General features: G+C 39.8%; 1 protein-coding gene across 12 annotated transcripts in view; it reads right to left on the bottom strand.

Annotated features, from left to right (window-relative positions):
• The window catches only part of DMD (dystrophin), a 2,004,766-nt gene that overhangs the window by 91,505 nt on the left and 1,895,291 nt on the right, over nt 1-17,970 (bottom strand). For 10 of the 12 annotated variants that reach the window (XM_054005916.1, XM_054005912.1, XM_054005914.1 and 7 more), the window contains one exon: nt 7,103-7,164. In XM_054005916.1, the coding sequence (XP_053861891.1) occupies nt 7,103-7,164 (62 nt within the window). Of the gene's footprint in view, nt 1-7,102; nt 7,165-14,237; nt 14,372-17,970 lie in introns of those variants that run through there. The other 2 variants (XM_054005920.1, XM_054005921.1) reach the window with 1 other exon arrangement.

Genomic DNA, 17,970 nt, shown 5'->3' with positions numbered 1-17,970 from the left:
TATAAACTGGAGAACAAGTGCTAGTAATAATAATAGGGCTCAGATTTTCCTAGATGTGATAGCTGATGGATTCCTTCAGAAACTAGTTGCTGAACCAACAAGAGGGGATACCATTTTAGATTTGGTTTTGGTGAGTAGTGAGGACCTCATAGAATTAATGGTTGTGGGGACAACCTTGGTTCGAGCGATCATGATCGAATTTAGTTCAAACTAAATGGAAGGATAAACAAAAATAGATCTGTGACTAGGGTTTTTTATTTCAAAAGGGCTAACTTTAAAAGATTAAGGAAATTAGTTATGGAAGTGGATTGGACTGAAGAACTTGTGGATCTAAAGCCGGAGGAGGCCTGGAATTACTTCAAGTCAAAGTTGCAGAAACTATCAGAAGCCTGCAACCCAAGAAAGGGGAAAAAATTCATAGGCAGGAGTTGTAGACCAAGCTGGATGAGCAAGCATCTCAGGCTAGGTCTACACTACCCGCCTGAATCGGCGGGTAGAAATCGACCTCTCGGGGATCGATTTATCGCGTCCCATCGGGACGCGACAATCGATCCCCAAATCGGCGCTCTTACTCCACCAGCGGAGGTGGGAGTAAGCGCCGCCGACAGAAAGCCGCAGAAGTCGATTTTGCCGCCGTCCTCACAGCGGGGTAAGTCGGTTGTGATACGTCGAATTCAGCTACGCTATTCACGTAGCTGAATTTGCGTATCTTAAATCGACTCCCCCCTGTAGTGTAGATGTACCCTCAGAGAGGTGATTAAGAAAAAGCAGAAAGCCTACAAGGAGTAGAAGATGGGAGGGATCAGCAAGGAAAGCTACCTTATTGAGGTCAGAACATGCGGGGATAAAGTGAGAAAGGCCAAAAGTCACGTAGAGTTGGACCTTGCAAAGGGAATTAAAACCAATAGTAAAAGGTTCTCTAGCCATATAAATAAGAAGAAAACAAAGAAAGAAGAAGTGGGACCGCTAAACACTGAAGATGGAGTAGAGGTTAAGGATAATCTAGGCATGGCCCAAGATCTAAACAAATACTTTGCCTCAGTCTTTAATGAGGCTAATGGGGAGCTTAGAGATAATGGTAGGATGACAAATGGGAATGAGGATATGGAGGTAGATATTACCACATCCGAGGTAGAAGCCAAACTCAAACAGCTTAATGGGACTAAATTGGGGGGCCCAGATAATCTTCATCCAAGAATATTAAAGGAACTGGCACATGAAATTGCAAGCCATTTAGCAAGAATTTTTAATGAATCTGTAAACTCAGGGGTTGTACCGTATGACTGGAGAATTGCTAACATAATTCCTATTTTTCAGAAAGGAAAAAAGTGATTTGGGTAACTACCGGCCTGTTAGTTGGACATCTGTGGTATGCAAATTTTTTTGAAGGAGAAAGTAGTTAAGGACATTGAAATCAATGGTAATTGCGACAAAATACAACATGGTTTTACAAAAGGTAGATCGTGCCAAACCAACCTGATCTCCTTCTTTGAGAAGGTAATTGATCTTTTAGACAAAGGAAACACAGTGGATCTAATTTACCTCGATTTCAGTAAGGCATTTGATACGGTTCCACATGGGGAATTATTAGCTAAATTGGAAAAGATGGGGATCAATATGAAAATTGAAAGGTGTATAAGGAACTGATTAAAGGGGAGACTACAACGGCTTATACTGAAAAGTGAACTGTCAGGCTGGAGGGAGGGTACTAGTGAAGTTCCTCAGGGATCAATTTTGGGACCAATCTTATTTAATCTTTTTATTACTGACCTTAGCACAAAAAGTGGGAATGTGCTAATAAAGTTTGCGGATGACACCAAGCTGGGAGGTATTGCCAATACAGAGAAGGACTGTGATATCAGACAGGAAGATCTGGATGACATTGTAAACTGGAGTAAAAGTAATAGGATAAAATTTAATAGTGAAAAGTGCCAGGTCATGCATTTAGGGATTAACAACAAGAATGTTTGTTATAAGCTGGGGACACATCAGTTGGAAGTAACAGAGGAGAAGAAGGACCTCGGAGTATTGGTTGATCACAGGACGACTATGAGCCGCCAATGTGATATGGCTGTGAAAAAAGCTAATGTGGTCCTGGGATGCATCAGGCGAGGTATTTCCAGTAGAGATAAGGAGGTGTTAGTCCTGTTATATAAGGCACTGATGAGACCTTATCTGGAATACTGTGTGCAGTTCTGGTCTCCCATGTTTAAGAAGGATGAATTCAAACTGGAACAAGTACAGAGAAGGGCTACTAGGATGATCCGAGGAATGGAAAACCTGTCTTATGAAAGGAGACTCAAAGAGCTTGGCTTGTTTAGCCTAACCAAAAGAAGGCTGAGGGGAAATATGATTGCTCTCTATAAATATATCAGAGAGATAAATACCAGGGAGGGAGAGGAATTATTTAAGCTCAGTACCAATGTGGACACAAGAACAAATGGATATAAACTGGCCATCAGGAAGTTTAGACTTGAAATTAGGTGAAGGTTTCTAACCATCAGAGGAGTGAAGTTCTGGAACAGCCTTCCAAGGGGAGCAGTGGGGGCAAAAGACATATCTGGCTTCAAGACTAAGCTTGATAAGTTTATGAAGGGGATGGTATGATGGGATAGCCTTATTTTGGCAATTACTTGATCTTTGACTATTAGCAGTAAATATGCCCAATGGCCTGTGATGGAATGTTAAATCGAGTGGGATCTGAGTTACTACAGAGAATTCTTTCCTGGCTGTGTGGCTGGTGAGTCTTGCCCACATGTTCAGGGTTTAACTGATCGTCATATTTGGGGTCGGGAAGGAATTTTCCTCCAGGGCAGAGGCCCTGGGGGGTTTTCGCCTTCCTCTGCAGCGTGGGGCAAGGGTCACTTGCTGGAGGAGTCTCTGCACCTTGAAGTCTTTAAACGATTTGAGGACTTCAATAGCTCAAACATAGGTTAGGGGTTTGTTACAGGAGTGGGTGGGTGAGACTCTGTGGCCTGTGTTGTGTTGGAGGTCAGACTAGACGATCATAATGGTCCCTTCTGACCTTAAAGTCTATGATTCTATGATCATCCTCAAGAGGACAGGCTGCTTTTAGATGAATGTTGACACTAGAAAGGATAATCTGAGAGAATTTATTCAATATTTATTTTCTCTCACACTTTGGGAAGTGGGAATTAAACTTCTTGCTTTCTCTGGGACACAGAATGTAAATAGGTAACACCTCTACAAGTGTGCAAAATTTGATTGCAGTGATGCTCTGGGACCATTAAAATATTGAGAGAGGTGGGGAAATCTGAGTCAGGGAAAATGCAGAAGAGGATTACAATGGTGAAGAAGTGAATTTATTGCAGGTTCACCGTTGGAATGGAAAGCAATTGGAGCAATGACTGGAATACTGGAGAGGGTGTAGATTGGAGATGGGTGCAGGCAGTGTCTACTGTAATATGAATCCGAACAGTGGGATGTGAACCTGAATCAAAACTGCTCAGTGGTTTAAACCTTCTGAAGTTCACACATCACTAATTTTTACTAACTTTTTCCATTACAGTATTTGCTTTTGTCATATACTTCATTTACATAACCAGAGGATCAACATCTAGTAGGTAAATTAAGTGATGCAGCTGAGGTCATTATCCCAACTCCTTACTGACACTTTAATGTGATTGCAGAACAAACAAAAAGGCCATTCAGCAGTGATGGAGTACTTATGGCACGTGGTAACTTTATATGAAGGGTGAAAAAATAGCATGTTTAGAGCCAGGAATAGGCACTTAATAGAAACCAAAATAAATAATTGTAAGCAATCTCTCTATGGTACAATATGCTAATTGTTTAAATAATAAGAAAAACACTACAGTGGAAAGCACTTTTTAAAAACAGTTCAAAAGGAAAAACTTTATTATAAAGAACAACCAATGAGAAAAGTATGTAATTTCTTAAACACTTGTTAAAATCCAAAACAAATGTTACAGTTATCACTATACATTCTATTGCTTCAGGGCATCAGCCTGAGGGATCTAGGAAGAAACTTCCCCTAAAGACAGATTATTATATAATTGCATACTCTGGCCTTCTTTTGCCTTCCTCTGAAGCAGCCACTGTTAGAGACAGGATACTTGACTAGATGGACCAGTGGGCTGATACTTTATGACAATAGCATGTTCTTCTGTTAGTGTAAAATAATTATCTTATTAAATCTAAACTGAATGAAAGGTTGCTTGATTTATCTTTATTTTCATAAACACCAAAAACCTGATCAGAACAGAAAATCTTCAGCCATACTAGAAAAATGCTATGGGAAATTATTTTTGGTACTTGGAATTCAATTCATGGATCAAAGTTCAATCCAGTAACTTCCAGGTGTGTGAACTGGATGAACTGGAGCTGATGGAGGGTGATGGGGGGGAACGACACAGAAACCCACTCCCCATTTTACCTAGAAGTCTGCTGTTACTGCAGGGAAAAAAAGAGTAGGAGGAAAGCTAGCTTCCCCTCGGGTGTGGTGTTGTAATCTTTATTTTCCTTAGCTACTGAAAAAAAATAAGCTCTCAGTAATTTGTAAGGATGTAAATTACACAAGAGGATTGCCTCACAAGTTATGATGTACTAGAAGCAATGGAAAAATGTGCTAACTTTATAGAAAGGCATCCCATCTGTCAATATTTTGTGATGTACAAAGAGTTATATCATTCAGAAAGATTATTCCCTGCAGGCTAGTGGCAGGAATTTGAAAAATGGGAAGGAAGACTGACATAGCTGATGGGCTTGGCCTTGCATATTGCATTGCATGTACCTGGCTTGTGAAACCATATATGTTACTGTACTTCTACAAAGCCAGATAATCTGCAACATGACAACTAAAGCTCTTCAGTAAAACTCCTTCATATGAACAAGAAACAAAATTTAGAATCTGATCTGGGGGAATAATAGGAACTAACAAGTGTACAATGCAAAATCTGATTTAATAATATCTTTTCACATAAAATATTACTGAAGTCTGCAAAAGACTTCAAACATCACATTATTACCAGTTTTGACCTGAGGCAAAGCAGAGCACTAAAAACACATTAAGGGTTCTGCTCAAGAGTAAATGGGTTATGCTGCTATTATGCAATTTATATGAGAGTTAGGCTGGGCTGATTATACCCAATTCCAAAACAAAAGTCTGCAGGTTACTCAGCAGCAATGTTGTCAGAGTTTGACTCTATATGGTGATGCACAAAGAAACACTTCATCCTCATCTTGTTCCCATATGCCAACACCCAGTTTGCAAAAACGCATACTACACATTCACAGCTAAAATCTATGGCCCAGATCCACAAAACGTATTTAGGCTACTAACTTGCATTGATTTCAAAATGTATTTAGGCTCCAAAATACATTTATGGATCTTGGCGTATGTAGGTACCAGTAATCACCATTTTTATCCCATCCCAAAGAGAAATAAAAACGTTGGCCAAGAAGAAAACTGCCATTTCAGACATACCTCCAATGTCTCCCTCTCTCACACACACTTTTCTTGAATATAGTTCTTTAAAAGGAAAAAGAAAAAATGGCCACTGTAGGAAAAATCTTCTTGAATAAAATGGAAGTGAAAAGAAGATCTGTCTAAATGGTTTCTACCTTTATACCACAAGAAGTAAAAAAATTCCTTGAACACTTGATATTCAGGTAACATTCACAGTGATGGGAAAATTGTATTAGATACTGATTTGATCCTTGAACTGACCTCAAACAGAATTTTTTTCTCCCTCATTTTCCTGTACCTGTTCACTTGTTTTTCAACAGAAACTTAGTTCAATTGCAGTAAATACCGTGAGAAATACACCTCTACCCCTACATAACGCTGTCCTCAGGAGCCAAAAAAATCTTACCGCATTATAGGTGAAACCGCGTTATATTGAACTTGCTTTGATCCACTGGAGCACGCAGCCCCGCTCCCCTGGAGCGCTGCTTTACCGTGTTATATCGGGTCGCGTTATATCAGGGTAGAGGTGTATCACGGTATTTCGGACCTGACCAGCAACAGCATCAAAAATTTCATGCGATTTCCAGATTATAGTCTGGATAGTTCACATATGGTTCTGATATACCCAAAATACTGTAGAGAACCATTCATCACTAAATGGTATTTGCATCTCAGATACAACATTGGGAACTAATATGGGAAACCATTCACTTTTACAATGGAAATATAAAGGAGGCAAATGAATGCATTAAGTTATATCTATATGGCCAGAGAATACTTGTTCGGCTTTTGCCCTCAGTTAGCCTTAATTTATACATTATCCCTCTTGACATTCACAGCTCTATTTTTACATTAGTTGCAAATTATAAAATGCTGCATGTTGTAAAATAATAAAGTGTCTAGATTATTACACCTCACTTAATTCCTGTGTTCTTTACTAGTGATTTATTTGTATAAGGGGAGAAATATTGATGATTTTTTTTAAAAAGAAAATAATTTATTTTTGACTGTGCCTTCTATTGTATATGAGCAGTGGCAATTAAAATCAGAAGAAAGCTTGAAGTTGCAACCAAGGTGGGCCCACAGTGGGATATGGATAAGTCCATTACATCACATAGCTGTGCACCTGTTAATAAAATCCGAGACTGCTTAAAAAAACCCTGAAGTCATAACAGGCAACTATTTTGTATGCTCACAATGACATCATGACAGCTACCAGGCGTTCCAAGTATTGAAAACACTGTGAAAAGAATGTAGAGGTAACACAGATTGGCAAATGGTTTCCACTGGCTTCCAACCAGCACGAAGTCAAAATTATCAGCAACTTGGCTTGATTTTAATTTAGCCTTTTTAAAAATAGATGAGGTGGTATAAGAGCTTGGGTTTATTTATTTATTTGCCCCAGAATTTCTAGGCAAACAATCCGCAAGAGGTACCTGCATTACAAATAAACTCAATATAATATTTAATTTAAAGTTAATTATTTTCTTTATATTCCTTTGAAAGAAAATCTTATCTTGATCCCATATTGACCTGGAATGTGTCTGATCTTTACTTAACTTCAATTTCTGAACAACACACAGGGGAATATCCTTGGGAAATCATTGTCTTAACAATTAGTTTAATTACAGGAAATTAGTAGATCTCTCTTACCTAAAGACTGGTAGAGCTCAGTCATTTTAGGATGATCCCAGCAGGTCGTTTGTGTCTCATGGCTAAAACATAAAAATATGAAGGTTTTAGAATGAAATACGTACGGTAGAGCTTTCCCTAAGACAGTTGGACACTTCTCTTTGCAGATCTTTCCTTAAATAGATATCCATATTTAGTAGCTGTACAATTCAATGATTAAATGTTTATTCACATAGCAGAATATATGTGTATGTGATAGCAATGATGCTGGAATTTTTCCCAGCCAAAAATCACAAAAATTCATAGTTTTTTGTTATGATAGGTGGGTTTTCTTCCATCAGTTTTGAAGCTAAATTTCTCTCTCCTACTACCATATTACATAACGAGCAGTGCAGCATCTAAACCTTGACGATGTACAGAATGCCACAATGTCATCTTTGGGGATTAGAGCAGGAAGTGTGACCGATGGTCGATATGTCTATTTGTAACACTAGGTATGAATTTGGCCCATTATATTTAGTGATGGGCTCAAGATGCAATAGTTACATCTAAACTATACACAATCCCAAAACTATGGGGGTTCAGTGGTTTGGGTTCCATTTCTAATTAGACTAATTTATAAAATGGACTTTATTTTAAATACAGCAACCCTATTCTCCTCCATATAGAATTGTTCAAAAATGACAATAATATTTAATGAACAGTTTTGTCAATTTTTTTTTCAGTTTTTCAATGAAACATATGAAGGATTTGACCTGCTCTAAGTGTTCACTATTCAATTAGTGGATGAGATGTCAGCTACAACTGCTGTCCTACATTCCACTTCAAATGGTTGTACCAAAAACCCATGTTAAATTCTACTGAATCAGCAGCCCCTTAAACTGCTTCTAAGCCCAATGTGTTCTATCCCAAACATTGATTTTTTCCCCCTTTCCTGTTCTTGTTGCTGCAATTTCTGTTTCTTTGAATTCAAGCTGGAATTCCATCTCCTGCCCTAGGTCCATCGCAAATTTCAAGAGGCAGTGCCTTCGGAAAGCACAAAAAACAACTAAAAAGGGATTTTGAACGCCTGCAGAATACACAGTATGACCAGAATGCAAATTGGACATTCTCTGCATTGAATCAAGCAGCCGCTAGCTTTACAACAAAGTGTGATGCCAACAAGCATGTATCATGAGAGAAAACCACCAAACTAAAGTGTGAGTTAGTGAGTGTAACAATGATTTATGCCTCCTGAGGTTACATATTTTATGATTTTTTAAACTGGAAGTTACTAAAATATGTGATCATATATAACATTATGATAGAAATCTGAGATTGAAAAGTCACTTGTTTATTCTCCTGCCAGTAGAGGACTGGTCATGTAATCTCCAGATATATTAAAGGGAGGCTGCAAGAAAGTGAAAGGAAAAGTTTTGAAACTTGTGAGCGCCAAACTGTGACTAGCTCTTTCACAAGGCGCCCCAAGAAGGCTGATCACAACTGCAGTCCCTGCATTTGAGGAGCAAGGGGACTGCTCCTCTGCCTGCAGATTGGCACAAAAAGTATGGGGAGAAGGGCAGGACCTGATCCAGAGCTCAGTGAAGTCAGTGCAGAAGCTCCCATCAACATCAATGGACTTAGAAACAAAGCTTTGGAGAAGGCTGCTCCTTCCTGTTTACCAATTTGTGCTCTCTAGCACAATCTAACCTAAGAAGGGGCAAAATCTGTACTGGGATTCTTGTGAAACAATTAGAATGACATACCTTCTATTTGGTCTAGCTTTCTACTTAAAGGAGAGGGTTGGTTAGTTGGCACAAGTGAACCTTTTACTGACTGAACTCTACATTCAACATTCTTTGACATGCTTCTTGTTTTTTAATGATTTCCAAGCTTTGCAGTGAAGTCACAGCAAAGACCAATGTTGAGGGATCACAGACTATTACAATAGAAAAAAATAAGGCATAGAATGCAAGAGAAGGGTACAAGATTTTAAAGAAAACTATTCCTCATTGACCTCAGACGCTCTCTTCCCTTTATAATGGTAGAGATTGCATACAGTGAAAGAGGGAGAAGGAGATGGGAACACCACAAAGGTCTTGCATTATTGCTCATTGACATCACAGCAGAGAGCAACAGTTGATGACTGCAAATACACAGGCTGAACTGAGATTGATTGTGAGTTTTGTTTTGTTTTTTAAAAGCATAAAATAAGAAACCCAGAATAAAAGTTGAAGAAAACCTATGGATCCGTCTCAGACTCATCTGATTTTCTGTATTCCCTACCACTTGTGACAGAGATAGGAAACATGGGATGAGAATACAGCATTAGCTGATTACAGTGAACTTGGATACAGCTAAACTGCATTTGCAAAGAAAATGAATAAAAGTTGAAAAATATTTTAGAGAATCAATACGTTAATTGCAATTTTGGCTATAAAAAGCCTCTGCTTACTAGGAAGTAGTTCTGGGGAGGAAAAAAGCCTCAGTGTAAAAGAACTCCATTGAGAAACTACATGATTCAGGACTTTGGTAAATGGATACAGAACTAGGTTAAGTGACCAGAAGTTGTTACATCTGATGGCTGCTCAACATCTACATAACATTATTTTGACTGCAACTGGTAACCTGTTGTGAATTCTTAGCACAGAAGTCAAGAATTACATAGGGATGTCTCCTCCAGATCAGGGTTGAGACATATACATGGGGTAGTGTGAGGAATTTCTCTCTACTGCTGACCACTCTTCTTGTAACCAGAAATCCCTATTATATAAGCATCGATCATTCTTTCATGTCTCTTCATTTTCTACAACGCCATCTTCCATGTGGTGTTTGGGTGTTGGAGTAGTTAGTGTACCGTTGATCAGTATGTCAAATCACGTAGAAATACTAGGAGAAAGTTTACCCACTGATTGCATCAGAGCTGTATTTCTCTTTTAAAATAAGATACCTAATTTTCCAAGTGAAATGAGTTTGGTTGTCTCAGACTGCTCTGCAGAGCACTTTAGTCTCCAATGCCGTCAACCTGGCATGATTCACAAGCACTGGTTTTATGCATTTTTGATAAACACTGCATAGTCATCTATACATTTTATGCATACAACGCAAAAGGGCACAGCCCCTACTAGAAAGTGGTTTTCTCCATTTACCCACAAGTGAACTACACAAAGCTAAAATCTGCAGGGCAAATGAACCCCCTCGTCTATTTGCCCTTTCATTGACCTCAGTCCCACACTGAAGGAAATACCCCTTTCTATAGGGATGAATGTCAAGTCAGTATCCATGGTAGCTCATTTCTTTGCCTTCTCTTAAGCAATGATTATCCACTGGGCTGAATGCTGTGTATCAGGTTTTTATTATATCCACAGGCAATTCAGCTGAGACTATCAAACTCATATCTTACAAGACAGTGAGAGCTGGACTCTAGAACTGGAGGTATCCCTCTCACTCTTGTATGAAAGTCAGTGTTTTAAGGAAACCCTGCATTCCAACTCTGTAAAGGTTGAGTGCCTGTGAAGAATAAGGGCAGATTTTGCTGGTACTTTACATGCAGAACACAAGAAGGCTGCAGCTTTTTCATTCTAACTAAAAAGTGTTGCCTCTTCCTGAACATTTTCACTACAGAAAGTTATCAACAATTCCAAACACATGTACAGCTCAAGGAAAGGTTAGATTCCATCGAGACTATCCTTCATAAGCCTCTTTGCCATTTTCAAAGGCCATTTAATTGTAAGCTTTGGGGTTGGCTGTGGGAGGGGGTGTGTATTGTGAACACCATCTGAAATGCCAGCTCAGCAATTCTAGGATGTCTCAAAGACACTTGGGAACACTACCATCTTTAACAGATCTGCTGAAAAATGTTTGCCATATTTCCTAACTCTGGTTAGGAACTAGACCCTATAAAGTCAGAGAAACATTACAGGTTCATGCCTCTCTAGCTTATCAAGATGCAAAAGGGGAAAGAAGAATAAAGATAGGCCTGGAAGAACAACAGATGATAGCGGCGGAATGGTGATTGGCACACTAAAATTCATAGATAGTTCAGTGAGATAAAAGCACCATCTTTGTACATATGATGCGACTTATTAAATCAGTGGTTCTCAAACTATTGTACTGGTGACACCTTTCACATAGCAAGCCTCGGAGTGCGACTCCCCTTATCAATTAAAAACACTTGTTTATATATTTAACACCATTATAAATGCTGGAGGCAAAGTGGGGTTTGGGGTGGAGGCTGACAGCTCGTGACCCCCCATGTAATAACCTCCTGACCCCCTGTTTGAGAATCCCTGTATTAAATGAACTGTATTAAATGAATTTGGTAGTCTTAACTCAGTCCTTACGGGATGGTGATAGATGATTAAGCAAATTTTTTTTTTTTTTTTAAATCATGAGTAACACAACACTGGGATAGCAAAGATTTTTCTGAATAGGATTCAGGTGCATAGAGAACTTTGCAAAAACACTTTGCCATCCTATATCTGCATATAACCAACACAACTTCTCTATCATTGCCAGGAGTACAAAGATGAACCCCTGATTATTGTCAGAAGAGATGACAAAGCAGCATGATAAAAACTTGAACTGATGCGATGAATGATAAACTAAACTATCAGTTCTCTATTAAAATATGCCCAGTTTGAGTAAAAATAAATGGCTTTGCCCCCTTTTCAGCTTGTATTATCTTTGAAAAACACTGGCAGCAAATGGGATAGAAAAAATTCTCCTTTATAAATCACCTTTAAACCTTTTTAAGTTGTTCTTGATTTTATTCATTCTGCCAGTTTTAAATTTCAAAGATTTGGTCTCCCATGTTTATCATTGCTAAGCTTCACAGTAGAGAATTTGAGCATGGAACTGCACCCCACTCTCTGCACTGTTACATTCCTCTTAATTTGTGACTATATTAAAGCAAATTCCACCAGCCTTCCACCATTCCCTTTACTTCAAAATGCACTGTTAACCAGGTGTAAGGTGTGTGTGCGCGCGCGCAAGAGAGAGAGAGAGAGAAGCAAATTCTGTCAGGTGGCAATAAAGAAACAGCAACACATATTAGCCAATAATTAGAAAGCAAGTTATTTTATAGTGTGCTGCACTACAATACAATTTATATTGCCTTTCACCTATTTGGTTTCAAGTAGAGTGCAAGATTCTTACAACAACTTTATGGCTGCTGTCAAAAAGCCAGAATAAATATGACAGAGTTGGGTTTTTTCTTTTGTAAAACTAACATTAAACCTTTAAAAATGCAACTTTAACTACTTGTTCTTTATTTAAAGAAGAGAGACTGTTGGCCACTCAAAATAAGACTACCTTGCAATCAGTGTCACTTATTGCTTAAAACATTGTGAACCTTTTTATATCTTTCATTACTTCCCAGGGAGGAAACTAATCGCTGTGAAAAGACTAAAACAGTGCTGTAAAAAGGTAGAATTCTCTTGTGATTTGCAAAGGATTACTGTTTGTCTTCAACTATAAATCTGGAGTCCATGGATCCACACAGTGATGATTTCTCTTTAATCCTGGGATCAATGTCTTTAAAAAAAGGCTTTTGCCAGCATTATCAGAATACTGAAGAGAGGCACACATACATATTAAAAGTTTCTGCTAATATTGAAACTGAGCAGTAATATGGGGCCACATATCAACTGCTTAGTATTTTATAGTAACTATTTTTTCTCCCTTTAGATGTTCAGCATTTTATTTTGTGCACTGTGTCATTGGCAAAGATTACCATTCAGTTGTTAAAGCTGGTGAGCCAGCCCCTCCAGCTGTTACTTGTCCATTGATCTATTTGCTTTTCAAAGCTTATCCCCTCCACTTCTGCCAAAGCAATTTCACTGCAGGGTCTTGTTGAATCCAGGATCAAACAATGATGACTGCAACCAATTCCTTAGTGGTAGAAGGTCTTTGACCTTCTATATAACTATGTTTCTTGTTTCCTCAGCTCAGTACTCCATAGGCATGTGCCTCTAAACCAGTTCTCAGCCAAATTTAAGCTTGCAATGAGAACTGGAAAAATGAATGTATCCCAGGAAAGGGCAGGTTTTGCAGTAACACACTTCAAAAAGAGAGCCTCATATACTAACTACATCACAGAGACAAATTATGTTTCACACACACAGTATACAAAAAAATATATATACACAATATAAACTAAAGTAAAAACTATTACACAAACATTATTTCCAAACATACAATAACCTAGAACTACCACTTACCTATGTGTCCATATTTTAAACATTTCTATGGAAGTTCATTCATGAACTAAGTTATAAAATGCACTATATGCAGATGGATTAAATTGAGCTGTAAGAAAGCTAGGCAGGTATAACAACACAGTATAATATTCCATTCAGCTGTAAAACATTAACAAGAAAAAGAAACGATACAAACGGTCATCCCGCTTTGGCTTCCCACAAACCGTTTGATCATATCTCTGGCACATCCCTGACTTCCTGGCTTGGCTTTACGGTTTAACTGCTGGGGGTTCCCCCAGCCTTTTAATATTAAGTAGCTATGAGTTAAATATCTTGCATGTTCCAACTAGACCTATTTATCCTGAAACTTAGGGCACATAAATGAAAAAATGCAGTGAATTAAATGTCAGTTCAAATTCCCAGGAGAAATCAGGCAGAAAGTTGACCTTTCCTATGCTGAATGAAAGGTAGAAGAGCTTCCCTCTACAGTTTTTAAACAAGGTTTTTAACAACATTGTCCCTCTGTTCTACATGCACACCTATGCTGCAGGGTTAAAGGCACGTCAACGAGCAAAGCTTCAGATCTTTAACATTCTTTTAGAGCAAAACGACAGGGATGGGGGGATGGCTGCGAGGTGGAAACTACTGAGCTACTCGCCCTCTGAAAATCAAAATCCTTAACCAACACCCTCCAAGCGTGCCTGCCACAGACAGAACTCTCCAATCAGGGGAACTCCGCCGCCGGAGGGGAAAGAGTTAATCCTGCCATTCGCCACAACTACAAGCACCTGCAGCCGGAACGGGAGGAAACAGCTGGGACGGAGGCTGTCGCTGGGGGGCTCCCCCTGTGCCAAATCCCTGCCCAAGTTTCATTCACCTTTCCGGAGCTCGGCTCTCCCACACACAGCGCGGCCACAAGTGCAACATTTCAAGCCAAGGCAGGGGACGGGCTGGGAGAGGAGCTGCTCTGAACTCACCCTTTGAGTTGCTCCCTCATCGCTCGACGACTCCGAGAGAGAGGGGGGGACGGAACGGAGTCCTAGGCTCGGCCGGGCTAACACACACGAAAGCGGCGGTGAATAGCACTGCGGTGGAACGAGCATTACTGGGCTAAGGGCATCAGGGGGAGGGAAGGCTGCAGGCTAGACAGGGTGGAGCTTCTAGCCTCTCCTCCTCCCTCCACCTATTGAACCTGCTATTGCTAAGTAAAGGACTCAAAGAAAGGGAACAGTTTGGGATGAAAGAGGAGGGAATTATTTAAGGTAGAACTAAGGAATGTGACCTGGGGTGGGCAGCGTGAGTCCTTAAAACTATCTGAACTGGATAGGTTCTTCAGTTTAAAGAACTGATCTCAGTACAAATTAATCTAATATCATTAGTTATTACTTTTACCGTTCAAGATTTCGGTACTGGTGGTGGGACAAGAGCATGAAATTTACGAGGAATCCAAACTCTTAAACCCTGCACCTGAAAAGAAGCTGTGGCCTGAGCCAGGAAGGGAAAAAGTTCTCCGAATTTTAATTGCCGGTCATTGTCTGTAAAGCGATTAGGTATGTTGGTTGACTTAAGTAGGCTTTTATGCCCTTTTGTTTTTGAGGGGACAAAGCTCAGGAAATTGAAGAGCTGTAAAAGCTTCATGCAGCTACGTCTTTTTTAGAGGCTTTGTTAAGGGACAAAACAGTCCCAAATCCAAAGTACCAGCATAGTGGGTTTTTTTTTTAAAGTGATATCACACCTCTGGGGTTTGATTAAAGGAAATTAACAGAGTCAGATTTCTAAAGATATTTAGGTGCCTACAGATGCAGATAAGTTAGTATCTACATACCTTCGAAGATTGGGCCCAGAGGGCAACACTGTAGAAATGGGATGGGTGCTCAAAGCCATTGAACCAAACTATAAATCCTATAAAACTATAGCAGGTGAGTCTAATTCAGCCCACTGCCAATTTAATTTTTGGATTAGAGCAAGGATTGGCAACCTTTGGCATGCAGCCTATCAGGGTAAGCACCCTGGCGGGCCGGTTTGTTTTCCTGCCACGTCTGCAGGTTCTGCCAATTGTGGCTCCCATAGGCTGCGGGTCGCCGCTCCAGGCCAATGGGGGCAGCAGGAAGGGCGGCCAGCACATCCCTCGGCCCGTGCCACTTCCCGCAGCCCCCATTGGCCTGGAGCGGCGAACCGCGGCCAGTGGGAGCCGCGATCGGCCAAACCTGCAGACGCGGCAAACTGGCTGAGCCCACCAGGGGGCTTACCCTGGCAGGCCGTGTGCCAAAGGTTGCCGATTCCTGGATTAGAGCATAGGTGCTGGAACTGCTGCCCCACCCCCTGGCTTGAAGTGGTTTCCATTATATACAGGATTTATAGTTTGGTTCAATGGCTTTCAGCACCACCACTGTAAAAATTGGCACAATGGATCAGAAGTTCACAGTGAAATGCTCCATCTTGATTCACTGGAGGCCACTGCAATCTGTTCCCTTTTTTGCTTTTGCAAATGAGGTGCATCTCACAAGCTCCTGGAAGATTCCCCATTGTGCAAAATTTGGATTCCCCTGCTTTCACTAGGGAAAGTATATTTAGTATTTTATCATATCCGCAATTACATTTTAAAGTATGTGAACATAATAAACATATTAAAGTATATGTAGTACTTTATCACTGATTTATAACTACTGTCACGTGGATAAACCAGCTTGAAAGACTATAATAAAGACACAAAGACCAGGTACTTAGGAAATCATCTCTGGCAGCTTACTTGGGAATACCTATAATACCTATGGGGGAAGGCAGAGGTCTCTTGTCATTCTCTTCTATGCCTCCTTTTTTACATCTATATTTAAATTATCTCATGCTTGAACTTGGATGTTTCCTCGGAACTTTATGAAGCGCTTAGAAGTCTTTACATTCTCCAACCCTACTATTAAGAAGAACATATGCATCCGATGAAGTGGGCTGTAGTCCACGAAAGCTTATGCTCTAATAAATTTGTTAGTCTCTAAGGTGCCACAAGTACTCCTGTTCTTCTTTTTGCGGATACAGACTAACACGGCTGTTACTCTGAAACCTACTATTAAGGTGCTTAAGATGCATCATCTTGGAATATTAAGGGATTTTTAAAAAACATTGGATCTTTAACATTTGGAAGATAATGGTATGTAAAATTTGAAATGGGCTTTAGCATAGCTTTTGTATTGCAGATGCTAATCCTACCATTTACAATTCTAATTACTTTATTGGTGGGTGCAAGCAGGTAGTTAGACCTCTAAACTCCAGCCACAATGGAACCTTTGTTAAACATGCAATCTTTTAATTTTTGTTTTTATACATGTCACAAGCATTTCAAATCATGGGAGGTGAGAGTCTCTTCTCACACTAGTTTTACACTGGTATAACTCTATTTACTCTTATGGAGTTATTCTTTATTTGCAGTGGTGTGGTACTGAGTGAAGAATCAAGCCCTGGGATCCTTGTGATTATGTAGTTTTCTAGACCTTCAAAGACTATGCACGTTTGGTGTCCTCACACAGAGGAGATGTCTTTTAAATCAGTCAAAGAGCCCCTATTTCACAATAACCCCCCACTTTGAACTAAGATACGCAAGCTGAAGTCAAAGTACCTTAGTTCGAACTTACCGCGGGTCCAGAAGCGGCAGGCAGGCTCCCCCGTCGATGCCGCGTACTCCTCTCGCCGAGCAGGAGTACCGGCGTCGACGGCGAGCACTTCCGGGATTGATCCCAGAAGATCGATTGCTTACCGCCGGACCCGGATGTAAGTATAGACCTACCCATGGACAGCAGGAGGACACATTTCTACAGGCAAGGAGAATTCATCTCACCCACAGCTCCACGTATATTCCAGTGACATCAGCACAGTTGCACAGATGTAAATAAGCACATAATGAGGTGTTTCCAGATGATGACTTCATTTTAAATCTCATGATATTTAATGTTTGCTTTAAGGATTCAGCTCCTGGAGTTATTTAATTAAAAAAAAATGTCTAGCCCATGTGATTTTGGAGAAACACTTGAAAATATGAACCTTAAAGTCTCAAACACCAGAGTGCTAATACAGGATCAAAACTTATTATGTTTAAATCTCATGATGTTTAAGACATTATTATGATTTTTGAGCACTTATGATTAGCAATACTGTCACATTGTGTGCTTTGGTAAATAGGATGAAGAATTTAATTATCTATGCAGACATAAATTGCCACACATATGTTGCTCCAAAGCCCACTGAAGTCAATGGCCTATTCCATTGAATTTAGTGGACTTTGAATGAGCCCAAAAGATGTATTAGATATATTAAATCAGAGGTGAATGAGGTGGAACAAAGAAATAATGTTTTCACCCCTCAGCTCACAAGCATACAGACAACAATCCCACCCTCTCCCATCTTTATGTGGGTTTTAAGGAGATCTCTCTCTCATATTTAAACCTATTATAAACACAGTTTCTTTAAAAAAAAGTGAAGTTTAGCATCTTCTTTGGGATAAACTTCACACTTCATTAAATGCACAGAACAGTCGCCTGTTTAATTCAAAAGAATTCAGAGTACCGTTAGCCTGAAGCCTACAGTTCTACATAAAAAGTAAGCAATACCTTCCTTTGTGAAGAAGTATGTGGCACTGATAGGGTTGGTACAATCTTTCCATTTTTACTATTTAGTGTCTCTTCAGCTCTCTGGTCCACCTTAACAGCAGCTTGATGCTGC

This window comes from Malaclemys terrapin, chromosome 1 (assembly GCF_027887155.1).
Source record: "Malaclemys terrapin pileata isolate rMalTer1 chromosome 1, rMalTer1.hap1, whole genome shotgun sequence".
Classification (NCBI taxonomy): Eukaryota; Metazoa; Chordata; order Testudines; family Emydidae; genus Malaclemys; species Malaclemys terrapin.
This window is presented reverse-complemented; position numbering and strand designations above follow the sequence as displayed.